The following is a 19394-nucleotide window of genomic DNA, read 5'->3' on the forward strand; positions in this document are numbered from 1 at the left end:
GCTCTGCCTTACAATAGGACCGATGTCCTTTTTTGTTTTATTTTGTGGAAACAAGTCTATGCTGGGAATCTCCATGCTTGAAGAATGAATTTGACAAAATTGTCTTTCCAAGACCAAATGTTGATCAACTGGAAATTTCTTGATGAGATTCTCTCTGAGGTTGCTATATTTGTGTAGAGTACAAAACCTTGGGAGAAATTCCATTTCTGATGCAGAAATACTGGCAGTTGATTGCTGCCAGGAACAGCCTATTGCACTTGGCAACCAGCTACAGTATTTGTAATAGTATTCTGTTTGGCCATAAATGTGTTATGCACCTGTGATGAGGTAGGAAGGCTTAGCATGCTCAAAATATCACAGAATTTCAGTATGCCTAGGTGGAGGGATGACTTTCCATTTACAGGCAGGTAGACCACCTTAAGCCAGATGCATTTGTGCTCAGGATTTTTGATTGTTAAAGGAAGCCAATGGTACTCTTTTGCAGTGTTGGTTGGGTTCTTTCACCACTGTAAATGATATTTCACAAACCTGCACACCGACATGGTTGTTAGTGTAGCTGGTCATATTTTATGCTTTAAAGTGCACCTGTTTATAGAGTCGTGAATTATAGCATTGTTTAAAATTTTATTTTATATTCAACCTAAAGTTCTGTTTTCTAAACTTTTCATTTTACTGGTGTTTGCAATATGAGCTGGCCTTGTTTCTTGCAAGCAGCTTATGACCTTGAGTTTGCTCGCACAATGTTTCTTTCCTTTTTCTATCACTGTGAGTTTTTCTAACATAACATAGTAATAGTTTTGTTACTAGCTCAAATTCACTGAACTTGGCACTAACCAGCTGAATCAGAGGGATGAAATGATTGGATATGTTAATGAAAGGTGATAAAGGAGACCAGTGGACAATGCTTAAAGACACTGGAAAAAGGCTAAATTAAGAGGTGTGCTTGTAATCAGGATGTTAAACAAAGGAATATGCTAACAGGATAAAATATGAACAATATGCTGACTGCAGAGAGACCAATCCAAAAGCAAGAAGTCATCAAAGGAGTCAAGTTAAAGAAAAGCATAAAAGGGGGAAGCAAGAAAGTTAAGCGTGGCATCGTCATTGTCATTTACATCATGAATCCAGCTTTCAACACCTGCCTGGATCATCCCAGCCAACAGTGCACCCTTTGTTTCAGGAACTGAGTGGCTATCTTTTCTGTGAGGCAAAGTAACATCTGGGATTGGGTGAGATCACCGTACTGTTTTTCTCTCTGCATATAGAAACTGCTAAGATAATACTTGTTGTACTAATAAAGTTAGACTTTGATTTTAGGACACAGTTGTCTGCGTTCATATTTCATGTTCCATTTAAGGGTTAACTGTGCTTTAACAATCCCTAAGCACTATCTGCTGATCAGTGGTGCAAACATGGTGGTAGAGGTTTCACTTCTGTAGACACTTAAGTGATATCCAACCTGCTGCTGGGGAATCAGGTAGCAGGGGTGGGGCTCCCGTTGTCACATTTCCCACTTCCTAGGGAGCCCTGCAGGTCACACTTGGCCCATGGAGTCTATGCGCTCTTTATAATTTAAAACTGCAGCCAAATGTTTTCCTGGACAATTTCTCTGATACGTATATTTTAAGCTTTGTTAACTGCACCCCTTGCCACAAAGCAGAATGTTATAACTCTTTGTATGTTATAACTCTGGATGGGAAGTGAATTGTACAAATTTAATCTTGCTTGGAAATAGTGGTGTCATTGGTGCAAGACAGTGGCAGAATGAATTTGGTATATACTTACCGTTACAGAGAAAAAAGTGTCAACATACCTTCCAATTTTAGTTACATATATTCTATTAGTATTTGTACCTGGAATATAAGACTAATGCCATTAGGCACAAAGATATCCAGTATCAACAACTGACAGTATAATGTTAATTATAGCTGGGCTAGTGGGCCACCAACAGGAAATGGCAGTGTGGGAATCAGGTTTCCAGGTCTGTTCAATCTTTTTATTCCTTTGCCACAGTTGTTACTGAGGGTATCTTATGGCAATTAATTTACTAGGAAAAGAACCAGAATAGCTATTTAATAGCTGTCAGTTCAAAGTAGGGCAAGAAGTCCTTTACAATCTTACCCAACAACAATGGTAGAGATGGCACCTTGGGGTATACGGTATCAAGAAGTCAGTTCATCTACTCCTGACCAATCCAGTTCATATTTTCAGTAATTTAAAATGTACCGAATTCAGCTTTTTTGATCACTAGGTTGGATGCTTTCCATTTTTGATTCTATGACGCACCATGTTACAAGGATGCTTGTTTCATATACAAAATTAATATGGCCAAAGACTTCTGTTTACTCACCATGAAAATATCTTCCCCCTAAAATAGTACTAGTAAACATGTAGGATACTTTGTAAAAGCTGGTTGCCCATTTGTTAGTGGGAACAAACATATTTTACAATTTGCACCCAATTCCTTCATGGTGATTTAACCCAAACTAACATAGGACGGGTACAGACATTACACTTTTTCTGGTTAGGTGGCTCGAAACCAGTCTATACCCATTACAGAAGTTCAGAGTGCATAGACTCCTATAAAAATGCTGGATCCTGATCTAAGATAGACCTAGATTGATGTGGTATCAGACTTGATTGATCTAGGTTAGACCAGCGAATTGAACTTCAGCACCAGGTCTGCTTATGAATCAAGGTTGGTTGCTATCTGCTAGCATCCCAGGTGCCTTTGTGGGCCCCTGCTAACCCACCCTCACAGGGAGCCATGCAGGTGGGACCTGCCTGTCACTGACACTGCTGTGGATGTGGGGGAAAGGAGGGAAGGGGAGTCTTTCAGCGGGCTCCCCTGGATCCCTGTCACTGAGGCTTGCCGTGCCCAGGTCCCTGTCACTGTGCTCTCTTGAGGGAGGCATGGGGGGGGGTCTTTCAGTGTGCTCCTGTAACCCCACCGAGAGATCTCCCCATGTATCCTGCAAGCAGGTGGTGACAGGGAGCCACACATGCTGGAGACACCTCTCGCTGATGCTGCCACCGATTGGGGGTTGGGGTGGGAAGGAGAGGAGAAAATTGACTTCCTCGCACTGCACCCACCTGAGGGAAGCATGGGGGTGTCTCAGTGGGTGGGTGGAAGCCCAATGAGAGACCCCCCCATGCTTCCCTCAAGCAGTTGCAACGACAAGCAGTAGACTAGGCTAGAGAAGCCTATCACTGACTCCACAGTGCTCAGCAATCTTTGATAGCTTGGGGAGGCTGTGGGTTACGCCGGGAGGTGTGCCGAGAGCCCCAAACTGTCACAGTCCCATGGTCCCCTCCCCACCACCTGGAAGGCAAACTTCTGTTTGCTCCTGACCTAAACTAGGGTGCTTACAGAAACATGCGCCAGTTTGAGCAATTCCACCTCAGGCTTTTTCAATGTTTGTACCTAGGTCTTCAACCTTTACAGACTTAAGGGACCTCTCATTACAGTCAAGGCACCTCTCAGAAAATGCCAGCTCTTATCTTTCACTCATTTCTTGCCCACAGAAAAAAATATAATTCTGTTGCAAAGAATTTTGAATGTTTGCTCTTTTCTATCTCTAGATATACCTTGTGAATCATGTGTAGTTGTCTACACGCCTAGTAGCACAGCACCCTTCAGAGGATATCATGGCATCCTGGTTGGGAATTAGGGGGCTATACTTTGCTGCTGGATATCTTGGCCACTCCAGGAGATTTAGTTTTAATAAACATATATCCTGAGATCAGTTTCAATTTTCCATCAGCAGGCATAGGGGAGTGTTCTTTAAATGTTTGCAGTGTAATCAAACAGATTATATTACATAAACCTTCTACCATATACAGAAGCATAAATAACTACTAGATTGTCTATACTGTAAATTGATTTTTACTAAACAAATAAGCAAATAGCTCTCAAATGTATTTTTCATAATTTTTGTATACAAAACACATAGAAGAATAAAGCTTTTAAGTAACAGTTTTACAGAAGATATCATCATAAACCAGTTTCAGGTGTTCTCATATTCAATGTCAAGTTCATAAATAAGTGTGTATTCTGTAGAGCTGTTCACTGAGATTATGCTAATATGCCCTTTTGACACTTTTATGGTTTCAAATAATTTATAAGGTCTACTTTTCAGTGACATTTAGCTTTTATTCAAAATGTGAAGTAGTCTAAAATAAAAAAATATGCAGTTACTGACATCTTGTCTCAATTTAGGGGCAAGATCCAGCATCAACAAAGACAATTGATAAGAAATGCGGACTGACTAGTAAGTCTGAGCTTCTGAGCAATCTTTGGGTACTCAAATACTTTTGGTTAAGTGAAAGAGACTAATTTAAATGATAAAAGGATACTTCTCAACTGACTTGGTGCAAACAACCAGGATACCCCACCTTTAGGGTGCAACTAATGTAGTCATAAATCAGTTGTGAAATTTATCTATTGTATTTTTCTCTTGAAGATTATATCACACATGATTCAATTTGAATCTTTCTGGGTATAAAGCTCCTGAATATTCAACTTCTTGATTGTTTTAAAATACTTTAAAAGGATTATGCTTTAAAATTTTAACTGCATTTTTAGCACTTTAATTATGACAGTGCAGTGAAAATTATCATTTAAACCAAGTAAGTGACAAAGCTGAGGCTGATTCATGACTGACAATGCCTAAATCAGTATTTGAAACAGGCAGCCAAAACATCCTTCCCCCTCTACCTCTGACTATCACCACCCACCATCAAATTTGAGGTGCTAAGTTGAAACTGTGTTCACAAACCACAGCATTGTTACAGGTATCAGCAGAAATGAAGTTATAAAAAAAATACACCAACGTGTTTACATTTCAAAGTTGGGTTTTTTGGACATCTTTCTTCTTTTCAAATAATGAAATACAACTTTCCCTTTCAACTCTTCAACTAAAACACATTTTATATCCCTTATTTTCATCACAGAAGAAATCATACTGTGACATAGCATTCAGTAGTTAACCACGCTTATTTTGAATTTCAAAAACATGGACCAAGATTGGGGCAAGTAACAAAATATAAATCAGGATTAAGAGAGACTCTTCTTCAGAAAACAAGGTAAATGAAGGTCCCAACATTAGTTTTTATTGATATACCTACAGCACATTCCCCTCTATAAAACAAACAGTCTCTTCTCCCCCTCTAGAAAAGTCTGCAAAATAGAGTGTTAAACACATTATTTTCAACAGCGAATTCTAGATTCAGTAGAGTTCAGCTTCTAAACCGTAAGAGTTGCAGAAATATAAAAACACATGATGAAGCAAAATATTTTAATTAATAAGCCAATCATAAATAAATTCACCTAAAAGAATGAATGAACTGAATAACTTAAGTTGTGTTGTTTCCTCTGTGGATTCCAATGTCTTAATGTCTTAGTCAACTTCATTCTTTATCTAGGGCAAACTGATTTGTCATTGAACACTCAACACTGCTGCACACTGAACTATTCATTCTTTAGTTACATTTTTACATCATCTTTACAAATGTAACACTTATGTACATTATATATTTTATTTCTACATTTCATGTACTTTATTGAAATTCTAGAGTCTTCACAGGGAAAATGTTGAGTCTTTTAGTAAATACGAATCATTCCTTTTAAAAAGTAATTGATATAAACAAACAACATACAGTGTTGCCCTTTGGCTTCTCTGTTAGAGTTTGAATCCAGAAGGGTTACCATAATAAATGTAAGAAAAAATGGTTTAATCTAATTTTCCATTTCATTAAGAAATATCCCACATCGCTACATAAATTCACCAGCTTGCAATAAACAGAGCACCATACTGCTGCACTACTGGAAGCATGTATAAACCAATTTAAAATGTACTAGTGAAACCGCTTCATTACTCCTACCATGTTTAGGCTGAAGCAAAATTGTGTAATTCCTCTGGAAATACAGATGTATTTGTCCATTAGCTTGGAACTGGTGTTATGGACTGTATATTGGGAAAAACAGACTCCTGTTACTGAAACTTTCTATGTGCTTTTCTCACAGCTGATGTTTGCATCCACAATCAGGAAATTGTTTCTTCTTTACTCTTTCATTTACAAGTCTGCTGTTGAATCTGAAGCAAGTATTCATAGTATGAGAAAGCTGCCTCTGTCCGATCTTCAATTAAATGCTGAAAAAAATCTGTTTTGGCTGGACTCTCATCTCTGAAAAGGAAGAGAAAGTATATGATCCATTAAATATTAATAAAACACATTTTACAAAAAAGTATAAAAACAGAAAAAGTCCACATAATGCTTATTGCCTTTGAGAACATGCAGCATAAAATTATTAATGAAGTATTCCATTTTCCAACAGTATAAATCATGTTACTATTGTCTTATAAAAAGAACACTCCTAATATCTGAAATGAAAAGATCTTTAAACCTGAGAAAGAACAACAAAATATAAATATGATAAAACTTTAGAATAAAAACAATTTTTGCCAGCAGTTATCATGACTTGTAAAAAGTTACAGGCCATCCACAGGTTACAATTTGATTCCTGATAATAAATATTTAAACTTTTTACATATCTGCAACATTGAGTTCACTGCTGACATACAATCTCCTCCAAGCAGATCAGGGAGAAGAAAGGACAGAGTCTACAAAAGTATTTCTGCAAATACTTAGTGATGGACTTCATTTCAACAACCCAAACAGTATCTTGGAAATTACTATAGTAATGTTTAAGTTAAGCATAAGAGTCTGTAGGATCAGTGAGTAAATTCAGTTTAGCACAAATCATCCTTTATTATTTCTACAGCATCTAGTGCAATCAAGCTAGAATCCTTAAAGCTACTCAATACTACTGCAATCCAAAGAGCAGCAATACCAGGAGTTAAATTAAGTCCTTTCAATCCTCACTCTGAATTTATTGTTTTTCTGTTAATTTGATTCCAATATTTGTTACTTTATATTCTAGAGTTACCCGCTGAACTACTAAACAGGGTGTTTTTTTAAATGTATTCAAATTTTTATGTTGAGAAACATTTACTTAAGACATCTTTTACAGATATTTTACTATTAAATAATACATTTTACAAATAAGGAATCAAAGGAAGTTCTGATTCAGTCTTTACTACAAGGCAGTAAAGTTCAAAGCATGGCTATACAATTTACCCAAACCACTTTTGTAAGATACATAAAAATGTATCAATGTAGCACAAAAAACAACTACTATTTGCTTCAAAGGTAAAAGCTGGCAGCTAAAAACATAACATACTTTCCTTAAAAACAAACCAACCAACCAGTCATGGGATCTAGTAAATTGATAAGTGTCAGAGAAGAAAAACTATTAACTAAATATAAGAATTTCACAAAGCCTAGATGCTTTAAAATAGGCCATGGATTGAAAAGGCTACAGGATGTCTATGAAGTAATCCACTGATAAATTTATTATTAACTTCTATTAGGCAAACAGGTTTAGTTTATAACTAAACAATTATTAGATATTAGAAGTTACGCTTAAACTTTGATTGGATATTCAGAAGTTGAGACAGTCCAGAGAAGAGGCACCCGTATGATCAGAGACTTGCAAGACAAGCCATATGAGGAAAGGCTGAGGGACTTGGGACTCTTCAGCCTAAAAAAGAGAAGGCTGAGAGGGAGACTTGGTAGCAGCTTACTGCTACATCAGGGGAGTACATAAAGAGCTTGGCAAACAACTGCTCACTAGGGCACCCTTGGGGAAAGCCAAGAGTAATGGGCACAAACTCCTAGAAAACTGATTCAGGCTTAACACTAGGAAAAACTTCTTCACAGTTAGTGTCCAGACTGTAGACTAAGCTCCAGAGGTGGTGCAATCACCGACCCTAGAAATCTTCAAGAGGAGACTGGATGGTCACCTTGCTGAGGTCACCTGACCCCAGTTGTCTTTCCTGCCTAGTGCAGGGGGGGCTTGACTGATGATCTTGCAAGGTCCCTTCCAGCCCCTTACAAAATATGAATCTGTGAAAGTGAAAAGAACACAGATATTCTCTAGCATGACCCTTGTGGGGCCCTAAACTTGCAAGGGTGCTGTTTTTCCTCTCCTGCACTGAACAGCCTCATTTCCCAATTAACTTCAATTAGAAGCTGAGGGTGCTTAGCCTCTTACAGGATTATGCGAGAATTGCTATTATGAAATCTAAATGTGTTCCGCTGAGATGCATATATGGAAAACAGGAATATTATAATAAACGTAACTAAAGATGAACTTACTTTATTACTTGAAGAACTGGGTTTAGAGGTCTACTGTCTCTAAGCCAGGATATAAAAGACCTTGTTCTCTCTGAAGATAGCGTATCCAACTCCGGAAGCTGGGTCTGGTTAAAAAACCATTAGAAAGAGAGGCTATTTCTTTTCAATATATACCAAAGTAACATGAAATCATGCTGAAATAAATGAATGGTTGGATGAAAGCCAGAAGGTACGATATATACTAATCTAGAAAAAACCACCCAAAAGTCTCTGATTATGAATGTCTTTCAAATAGCTTGTTTTGATACACTGAATATGGAGGTAAAGAATGGGTACATGCATAGATACCAGAGTAGAAACAGGTACATGATGAGTTTAAAATGTTTAGTAGAAAAATGTATTCTCAGGACATGAATCTCATGGAAAGTAGCCTGAACTTGATTTTGTAAAAAAAAAAATCTGCTACATATTGTATTATAGGCTCCTGTTAGATTATGTACAACAATTCTGGATCTGTCCTTTCATTTGAGCCAAAGTAAATGTTTAAATAAACTGCATTTTAATTGAAAGAAATTTAGAAAACAGGCCCACAGAAAACTAATTTCCTTTCTGAAAATACGGTGTTTTAATTTGCCCTCTACACATACACATTCATATTCTTGAATGTTGTGCTCCACAGTAAGAGATACTGACAAACACCGAAAAAAAGTCCTGAATTGAAACCACTAAGGTTCAAAACAATGACTTTAGTGGGCTCTTTAACAGGGTGAGGGATCACCACTAAGCAGCATCAGATATTTCAGCCATTTCTTCTGAGTTAGTATACTGCATCTGAATTATCTGCATCTGGAGTGCTGTTACAGATGTGCCAGGAGAAACACCTTTTTCTGAGAACAAAAGACAGGGTTTTTTTTGTGGAAGATAGCTGGGACACCCCCAATATCCCACAGCCCTCTGCCGTCTCTCTTTCCCCTTTCCAAAAGGCTGGAGCGCTTTTACACTCCCTTTCTTGCCATGTTTTCAAGCGCTGCAAGTTTTCTTTGAAAATTCCATCTCCAAAAATGAATGACTATCTCTAGCCCAGTTATTTTACTCCCTGGTCAGACTGATATGGACTGTGGGGGTTTCTGCCTTCCTCTGTAGCAGGGGCTATGACCCTCTACCTGGGATCTCTTGAGTATATATTAATAATAGAGGTGCACCGATACATCGGTCTGATATCAGATCGGTACTGATATAAAAGAAAACTGGCTGTATTGGATACTGGTCCAATGGGGCCAATGATTTGGTTGATAAATGCCTGTGTTGCACGCAGCTGCAGTGCAGTACTCAGGCAGCAAGAAGCATAGCTGGCAGCGTGGAGAGCTACCTCCAGCTGGTAAGTCTGGTGTGGGGGAAGGGGCGTGTGTGGGGGGGGGCAGATCAACGCCCCCTGCAGTGAGTGGGTGGAGGCAGGGTGTTAAGCTGGGGCTGCGGTGGGCAGCTGGCAGCAGCAGCACTGGGAGCAGAGTGGCAGCCAAGTCTGGGGTAGATGCAGCATCTTTCCATGCTCTCAGTGCCACCAGTACCCTTCTGAGCCCAGCCCCCATTGAGAAGAAGCCTATGCAGCCCTGGCTGCACCCTGCCCCACCCCACGCAGATCTGGGGGCACATGCTCGCCCCACCCGCACCCTGGGGTGCAAGCAGCAGCGGGAGTCGCCTCCCTCCCACCACGAGCTGCGGCTCTGGCTCCCCACCCCACCCCTGCCTGGGAAGCACCTGCCCCTTCCCTCACTTGGGGGGGGGGGGGGAGGGGGGGGGGGGGCCTGTTGATCTACCCCCACACCCCTTCCCTCCCCTTCCACCACACTGGATTTACCAGCTGGAGGGAGCTGTATCAGAAATCAGATCAGTATCGGCTGATATGCCTCCTTAAATATTAGCTATCGGTATTGGCCTCAAAAATCTCTATCGGTGCACCCCTAATTAATAATCTTTTACAAAACCAGGACTTTGGCTACCATGGTACTCCTGCTTTACCTGTGGAAAGATAGGTTATGTCTTGTGTTGTTTCTGGGTTGATTAGTTTTACTAAGAGGTTAGATTTTGGATTTGTATAGGATAGTTAGGGTAAGGATGATCCTGCCTCAGGCAGGGGGCTGGCCTAGATGACTTCTGGAGGTCCCTTCCACCCCTACTTCTCTATGATTCTGACCTAGTGCTAGGGTACCCAGGTGTGCCATCAGATCCTTTGAAGGATGCTTTGAGACATGACAAGATAAGTGAGGTATAAGGAGGTAAGTGGATAAGCTAAGTAGAAAAGTGCAGGTTCAGGCTTGTCCCTAGATCCCCCATCACCTAGCCCCTCTGCAAGGAGATAAGCACCGTAGTATCTAGTTTCTGAAATTGGGTGCCATTCATATTCACAAAAGTTATGGAGGGGATGCCTCGAGTCCAAAAATGTTGAAAACCACTGCTATAGCTTATGTAGCTTGTGGAACAATTAATATGGGATCAAAAACAAGTCTGACTGCATGTTTAAAATTAGTTTTGTTGCCACCTTTGTAGTAAATGGATGGAATGAGCTATATTTAAAACAAATCCACATTTCTGTAGTGATTAGTCCTTCCTTATGTAATTAATCCCTTCCTTTTGCATTAAAAAACCCCCCTGTCCTTGTATTATGTCTCCCCCTTGATTAACACTGTATTGGCACAGTTTGGTTTTCTCTGAATATAGTAATTAAATTTAGCAAGATGCTAAACATGTTTAAGTTCCCTCTACATCATGTTCTTTAATATTTTGGAAAAAATTCCATAGCTATCATGTTGCCTTCTATTGAAGTATCAATGCATCTGATTCAAACAACCATAGGCAGAAATTTTCACTATGTTTGGCAGACTTGAAACCACTCATAATTCTCCTACCATGCACATAAATTCTACCATGAAATAAATTCAAATCAGTTTCTCAACCAAACAAACAGAGTCAAGACAAATGCTGATTACTTATAAATATACATATGATATGATCCAAAACATTCAAATGCTTACCAATTTCTGGGGTATGGCTGCATAGTTTGGGTACCCAAGTACATCTTTTATGAAGTTATTATCACAACTTTTCCCAATCCATATGTAAAAAATCTACAAGAGATTAGAATTAGTCTCAGTAAAAGTCTTGCATATCTTTTAGAGAAAAATACAACCCGATTCCAGAGAATTCATGTTTTGTTTTGGAACGTAGGTTTAAATGGAAATGGAAAAACTATTTTAAGAACTTTGGTCTGGGATATACAGTATTTAGTAGATTATCTCCTGAATTTTTTTCCCCAAATATCCTAAATATTGAAATTATGATATAAAATTTGATAATACATTCAAGGAAGTATTATCATCAGAACATATTTTTAATTCAAAATCAATTGATGCACAAATTCAGTAACAACTTCAAAGCACATTCTTCTACAGCCAAGTCTATATAATTTTGCTTTGTCAGTAAACTGGCACCATCTACAGGAAGATCATTTAATAGCATCAGAAAACTACAGGAAGTACGAACACTGTAGTAAACTGTATACAGGTGGATGTTACTGTACCGTAAGCGCAGCTACAAGGGCTTATAAGTACAATAGCTGCTCTACAATAATTTCTAAACTGGCTATTCATAGTTGGCTATAACATTCTCACTGCAGCTTACTGCAAACTAACTTTCCTGTTTAGATAAGCCCTAATGTTCTGAAAATCTGACTAAGGTCAATAATTTTTTATGACATTTATAGACAAATCACTTTTCACACTGAATCCTTTATATCCACAAGTTCAGAGTACTTCATTTCCAAGTTACACTAACAATTTGTCGGAGAAAACATTATGGCACTTTCCACAGAAATCTGGATCATTTTCTTCAATTGTCATAACATAACTTTCCCCACAGACAAACATAGTTCATATAAGTCACAATTCATAGAATTTTTTTTGCAGAAATCTAGTTGGTCTAATAAAAGACATCACCTCTACCACAAGTTCTGATAGAATTCATAAAAGTATTTAAGTATGTCCTCAACTCTGATGAGAATCAAACATGGGAGTAAATGTTTTGCTAGAGCAGACTTTAGCATGTCCTGTTAAACTACCACTTTCAAAGAAAAACTCAGTGGAAAAAGGAAGCTTTAAACATTGTCATTAGGGTCTATAACAACGTGAAAACATTAGTATTCCGTGCTAGATTCAGAATTTTCTTTTACTAAGAGCAAAGCGTCTCAACTGCGACAGGAATTAAGAGCCTTGTGTTAATCACTGTGTTGCTTTGCTATAGTATTTGTGTAGTAAGTTGGTTATGATTAAAAGTTAAACTCATTTGTCATTGCCTAAATAAAAATGAATCAAACAAGTAGCTTACTGAGCCACAATCCATAAGAAAAACTCCTTCTCTTGTCAGCTTCTCTGCAGATAACTTCTGAAGAGGAGGTTGAGGAACAACCCTGTCGTTAACATGAATTGCACCCTGTAATAAATAGTTACAACAGTGCCCGTTACATAAAGCAGGACATACGATTAATTAACTTAAAGCTTAAATCATTATTTGACAAATTAGGTAGTTTAGTCTAAGTGTTGTTCTCTAGTTGTATTTTACATAGATTCTTATCTAACAAAATCCCACCTCTACCCTTCACATAAATCTTACATCTTTCCAGAATGAGAATTTTTTAATTTAGAGATGTGATCTATTTTACTATATAAACTAAGGGATGATAATTTAACTAAGCACATTATGTATACTATCTCTCTATGCATACTGTGTGAACTAAATACTAATATGTATATTACATTAGACAGATTCTCATCTATACCCAAAAATATAAATGAAAAAACCTGACCGTTACTATCTAATGAAAAAGTTACAAATGGCAATATCAAGGACTCCCCAGACTGTTCCTGTAAACTAGAAGGCTGAAGGAAATTGTGGTGGTAGAAAGCACCTGGTGGTCAGATCCTGCTTGGAGCCATTTGTGTCAGCTAACACAATTCCATCTTTGGCACACTGCTCTGAAATACAGTGAATGACCAAACAATCTCTTTTTCCACTCCCTGCCTGTACCTGAGAAAGCAGAACAGAATTGCCAGACTCTACAGAAGCTGAGTTACACTACCCTGTCAATTTATCTGAGCCCAGTGTTATAAAGGCAGGCTGAAGATCTATTATTAAGGACCTGTGGATCATTCTGCTAAGAATATGAATATGAAAAATAATTACATAAGTCATAGTATATCCTCTGGGATGGATTATGATCTCATCTAAAAAAAAAAAAAATACAGCACTACCTTAAAGACATTGTGAAAATGAAAACTATAAGAGTGTCTTGGCAAAGAACTAGGAGCTGTACCCAACTGCAATGAACATCAAGAGAAGGGGTCTGTATTTTAAAGGTCAGTAAAAATTTAAAATCCATTGCAAGAAATATGGCTTTAAGCAATATTGAGCTATGCAATTCATACCTCTATGCAAGTTAAGACAGTAAGAGAAATTAAATTTGACATCTTAGGTCCACATTGTTTTTAGGTATGAATATATCAATGAATGACACAATGATCCTGGTGTTCATAGAGATCACCTGGAAACAATCCCAGGATTTCGCTTTCTTGACAGAAGTAAGAGAGACTAGCCTTTTCCTTTTCTTGTTTGTCTACTAAAGAAATACAAAAACAGACTGCAGATGACTGCCTCATGGCACAGGTAAACTAAGAGTGAGGGTGGGAAGGGAATACAAAGATTATTAAGAATTTAATTAAAAAGAAAAAAGGGTACATTTGGAAAAAAGAGACCAGAAAAAAAATAAGAGGTCAGAAATTCTTAAAGGGCTTCAACTATTATTTTAGGTCTTGAATCACAGAGTTCTCCATCTAAAGCCAACAACAGTTGAGAAGCACTATGAAGTAGAAAGCAAACTGCCTTTTCTATCCTTGGTGCAGAGCAGAAAAGAGTGGAGTTAAGTGTGCCCTAAAGATATTACTGAGGCAAAAACTCTCCTCTCAAGGACAGGTGGCATTATCCTTGTTCACCCACAGTGAGGATGTGCATATAGACAATCCCTCAAAGGAAAGCTGCCTTGATTGAATGCTCTTCTCAGATATTTTTTTCCTATACAGTTTAAGTCCGCAAGGCTTTTTATTTAAAACAAATAAACCAAACAAACAAGGATAAAACAATGAGGGCTCAAGAGCCAGTACAGGGCAAAAGTTTCAAATGGAAGAAAAACCTCCAGGCTGGCCAGAGCTACTCACACTATGCAAAATAAAGTATTTAAATCAACTTCACTAAGCCAATAAAAATAAAATTTAAAAAATGAAATTCTAGCAAGGAGATAACTGAATTAAAATCCCTTGGAACTAGCAACATTGTATTTACTAATTAGATTTTTTTCAATGCATTTTCCTTTTGCTTTGTTTCATGCTTGGGCGTTAATGCTACTTTAGCTTTTCATGCGTCAGTAAGAAGAAAAGAAAAAAAAAAAAAGATTGACATGCCAAAAACAACTAGTCATTTCAATTGTTCTTGTTGGCACTAGCTTCAACAATTAACTGATACTGCACAAGAAGACATATTTAGCTTCCAGCTTACTATTTTTCAACCTGAAGAAACAGTAGCCTGCAAGTTAATTCTGTAGCTGAACAATTCAGATTTAAGGAACGGAAGCAAAAAATCAATAATACGTAATTATATTTAAGACAGCTAGTGGGAAATTAGCAAACAAAACTCTACTAAGCTAAAAGTTGCATCTGTCACGCATATGAACAACTAGCTCTACTGAATATTTCCAATTGTTAAAACATGTTGAAGGCCCCCACCCTTACAAAACGGAGACTTAGTTTTGCAAACAGGATTAAATCTGACCCTGACTAAAGTGTCTTTCTTAGTAAGTGAAACCCTTTTACTGCCAATCACCATACCTGATATATATTTTTAAATAGATTGCTAAAATCCTTTTTATATGAAAAGCTTTAAAACCCCCCCACCCCTTCCAATCTGCCCAATCACTAGACTGTCTATGGTAAAATACACAAATACTGTATTCTCTGTCACATTAAACACTTAAGTATCTACCTCTGCATTAAGAGAGACTGATAACTTGGGCTGCTTGCAGGTGGTTTAAAAAAAACCCAGACAAACCAAATGGCGATTTACTTTAAACTGTGTGCTCTTGCACCAAGCCCGGCTTTAGTGGGTGCTTTAGTGGGACTTTTTTGGAGCTTTTATCTAACAGCTGATTGAATCAGCTTTTGATAAAAAAGTGTCAAAAAGCCCTGCTGAAGCGCCTGATCTATACAGATGCTGCAGAGCCAAGTCAAATAACACACTGTTTCTTCCAGTCAAGCATGTTTTGTTTGTTCTTTTTTTTTTTTTTTTTTTTTTTAGGTCTGCAAGCAACCTTTACTCATTCTCCTCAGCCAAACTACAACTCAAGCATAGCTTGCTGATTCATTATCTTCACATGATTTTAAAGCTTTACCTTTAGAAACCAGATATGCATTATCTTTTTAGCTTTCCATAAATTGGCAACAGATGACAAAATAACAGTCACTGAAACACCATTCTTAAGAATGTGTGCAGAAAGACCTTGGGCACTCATTACCCAACCTGTATTTCTGGCAAACCTTGTAAGCACACTTACTTTTAGAGGTTATTCCTGATTTTTATAGTTTACCATGTCAAAAATCGTAGAAATAAAACACTTAAATTACAATCAAAATGTGTAAGAAACTGTTACCATAGATTCTGCAATATATTTCAGTTGTATTCTATATAAAACAGTTCTATGTTATACCTCATCTGTCAATCTGTCTATCCTGTACAAGTTGGGATGTATCATTTTCATCAGATGAATAAGAGGCTGACTCTTCATCTGGCACATGGCATATACACGGTCATCCAAGCGTGTGCTAGTGCCAGTTCTAAAAGCTTTCTGTAAAAAAAAAGTATCAAATTCAGTTTAAGACCCTTTTTATATGTTTCATAAGGAATTTTAATATATCACGGCAAAACATTCATTGCAAAGAACTCAAATCCAGAGTTGACAAAAACACAGTTATTTTTATGAGGAAAAACATTCACTTTATGTTAATTATAAAATCAAGTTAAATCTGAATGCCAAATTCGAGGCACTTTAAATAGAATTCATCCTCCTGCTGTTCTGAGAAGTATTAGGGGAAGAATCAAGAGCAAGATGGTTTCTCCCATTTATCACAGATATTGCTCCTTTCAGCATTTTTCTTCTATCTTTATACTTAATTCCTATAACAGGTTATGAAACTTATTGCCAGCAGATATCACTGAGGTAAAGAGTTTAAGAGGTTTCAAAATGAATTAAAAAAACTCATCCATTATTATATCCAAATTTAGGGCAATAAGGATTAAAAATAATCAAGAACTATAAAATACAGAACAGCACAGACAGTTCTTATATTTCACAGCACAAAAACAAGCTTTTACAAATGTGGGCCAGCAAGAATCTTTTCTCGAGGACAAATTATTCCATAACTGCTTTCTGCAGGTTTCCTTGCACTCTCTTTTGTAGCCCTTGGTAAGCACTGCTGGAGCTATTCATCATTGTATAAATAACGGACTTCTCATTGAAGCAGGGACCTGAAATGGGGTGCGTCTCCTAATCAGAGGCGAGCTCCTCACCCATACAGGTTGATCTGCTTCCAAGACTAGAATTTCCTGCAACTGAAAACCCTCGCAACAAAAAGGATGGATCACCATTTTAGACATAACAGATTAGCTTTATTGTTGCAGTGCAGACATTTGTTTCCCCAGGGACGAGCAGCAGCAGCACTACTATGTTTCAGTGTGGGCGGGTTATGCTGGTGCTACCTGTCCCCAGGGAATGCCCATGCCATGCATGATTTGGTGCGCAGCAGGTTACCCCAGGTGGGGTAGGAGAGAATGAGGCCAGCAACTGTAGTTAGTTCCAGCAGCCCTACCCGGGGGCCTTGGGGAGTTGCAGCTACTGTGCGCAAGCTAGGAGCCTGGCCAGCAGCCGCAGTGTGGCTCTGGCTGGCCCAGCTCTGGTTTTTGGCAGTGTGCACTGCCACCATGTGTACCACCCCGCTTTGTTTTTGGCGTGGGTTTTTTTTGACCCTGGAATCTCCAAGGGTAACCCCTTCCCCACTCCCCCCCACAAGGTAGCAGTACAGTGAACACCTGCACATCCATGCTCGTCTGGACATGGCCATCCAGATGTAGTAAGATAATTCCTATAATGAAAATTCAGAAGTCTGTGCAGTAATATTGCTTTAAAATGCCTAGAATTTCTTCTGCTTGCATAAAGTATTCTAAGAATTTGATTTCTCTGGTCTGCCATGTTTCAGTACCATTTCCAGTCTCCTTTCTGTATCCCTTACACACTTTTTAATATGCAAAAATTTGTTAGTATCTGGTTTCATAAATGTTAGGGGCTGGAAGGGACCTTACAGGTCATCAGGACCCGCCCCCCTGCACTTGGGCAGGAAAGACTGCTGGGATCAGAAGGTTATTCCTTCACTTGCTGTTAAGGGACTTTTAAATCAATGTAATCTATTCACCCCTCCTATGGACCCTCTGCAGAACAAAAAGATAGCTTTGCTGCTATTTTCCTTGTTTGCTGAGCCTTCCAGGGTACCCCGAATCAGGCAATCCTAACAGAGATAAATGCAAGTGATCCTTGGGGTGGGAAAAAAAATAATTTTCACTTTATTTGTGAATTCTGGAGACTTACCTTTTAATTTGGAAAACATTATATAGAACACTACAGGAGATAAGAACTCAGAAAATACCTTCTACACCTAACCATAACATTGATTCTAATTTTGTTTTTAAATTAAAAAAATTCAAAAGTAAAAATTGAAAGAGCCTGCAAACTATTGCACATTAATTTGAAGTGAAATATTAAACAACCTATTTTTAGCTTTAATTACCAGTTTCATTTAATAATGTATAAGAATAACATCTGCTGGTACACATTTCACTTCACTGATCATTCATGGATGTGTCAGATATGTTGAGAGTATTTAATAGATGTGTTTTCCTTCATCATGTAAATTGAGCAAGTAGAAATAAATGGCTTCTAGCAATAATTTCAAGGAAAGGTGTCCATTCCAAATTTTGGAAATGTTAATATTCACAATACTAATATTTTACATTTTGTTTCAAAACAGAAATGACATAGAATACTGAATTTCAAAAACAGAAATTCAAATGCGCTTAAAGTTTCGGTTACGGACTGATCAGATAACATCAGTTAAATCTTTTGTGCTGTTGAGCTTATTTTTTTAATCAAACTATTGCCACCCGAAGAAGAGATAGTTCCACTTTTCTAATAATGTAACAAAGGAGCTACTATAAAAAGGGGGAAGATGACAGACTCTAGATCCTAGTATTTACACCCATGACTCATTGGTTTAGATTTCACAGCACGCTGGTTGAGAATGACTGGGTTAGACTGTCTATTGGAAGACTTAGTTAAAATTGAACACAACTTTGTATCTGATCTAAAAAATGAATGCCATTAGATTATAAAATACCTGTTTAAGGAGAGCCAAAACATACAAAGGAAACAGCTTGAGAGAGTTTGGTGCTATCAGAGTCGACTGTTGTAAGTTTGAGACTGTTGACATATATGCAGACAACGAATCTACCACAGCATTCACTAAGGCATCTCTTGCATCCGACAGACTTGATGAAACTGACCGATCCACAGCTGTAGAATTTAAGCAGCAACAAACAGGACATGCAGGTTTACTGACTGTATTTTAATATGAGAATTGTAAAAAGTATTAGAAGTCAGTTACTTTGTTATAGAATTTTTAAGAATTTTAAATAGCTAGTGAATTTCTATTAGAAGCGAGTTTTCTCTAGGAGGGAAAAAACATCTGCTTATGACGTATAAAGAAAAACAATGCAGTGACTCCTTCTCTGTTCCCAAGCTCCTGGAAATCTGTGATACTGGGGGAGTAAGAGAGAGAGTAAATGTACTGTTCTTTAAGTGCCAGATTGACATGCTGGCAAGAAAAGAAATATTGAATCAGAAGCAGTCATTAGAAAGAAGACCTACTCAGGAGGCTGAAATGAAAAATGAAGAGGCCTGTCAAACAAAAATACCAAATGGACTCCCAACTGGTTTTTAATAAACTGCCTATTAAATTGAACACTTTGGAAAATTGCCACTGTATGTCTTG

At 37.9% G+C, this 19394-nt stretch overlaps 1 protein-coding gene across 4 annotated transcripts in view; it reads right to left on the reverse strand.

Moving 5' to 3' along the window:
* Positions 1-4132: 4132 nt before the first annotated feature.
* SEC24B (SEC24 homolog B, COPII component) overlaps positions 4133-19394 on the reverse strand; it is a 100563-nt gene continuing 85301 nt past the window's right edge. For all 4 annotated transcript variants that reach the window (XM_090036717.1, XM_090036720.1, XM_090036718.1 and 1 more), the window contains 6 exons: positions 18741-18916; positions 16004-16141; positions 12580-12684; positions 11232-11324; positions 8221-8324; positions 4133-6186 (listed from right to left, as the gene is read on the reverse strand). In XM_090036717.1, the coding sequence (XP_089892843.1) occupies positions 6072-6186; positions 8221-8324; positions 11232-11324; positions 12580-12684; positions 16004-16141; positions 18741-18916 (731 nt within the window). In that variant the 3' untranslated portion in view covers positions 4133-6071. The remainder of the gene's footprint in view (positions 6187-8220; positions 8325-11231; positions 11325-12579; positions 12685-16003; positions 16142-18740; positions 18917-19394) is intronic.

The sequence above is a fragment of the Crocodylus siamensis genome, chromosome 2 (genome assembly GCF_052110815.1).
Source record: "Crocodylus siamensis isolate JL-2025a chromosome 2, ASM5211081v1, whole genome shotgun sequence".
In the NCBI taxonomy this organism is placed as follows: Eukaryota; Metazoa; Chordata; order Crocodylia; family Crocodylidae; genus Crocodylus; species Crocodylus siamensis.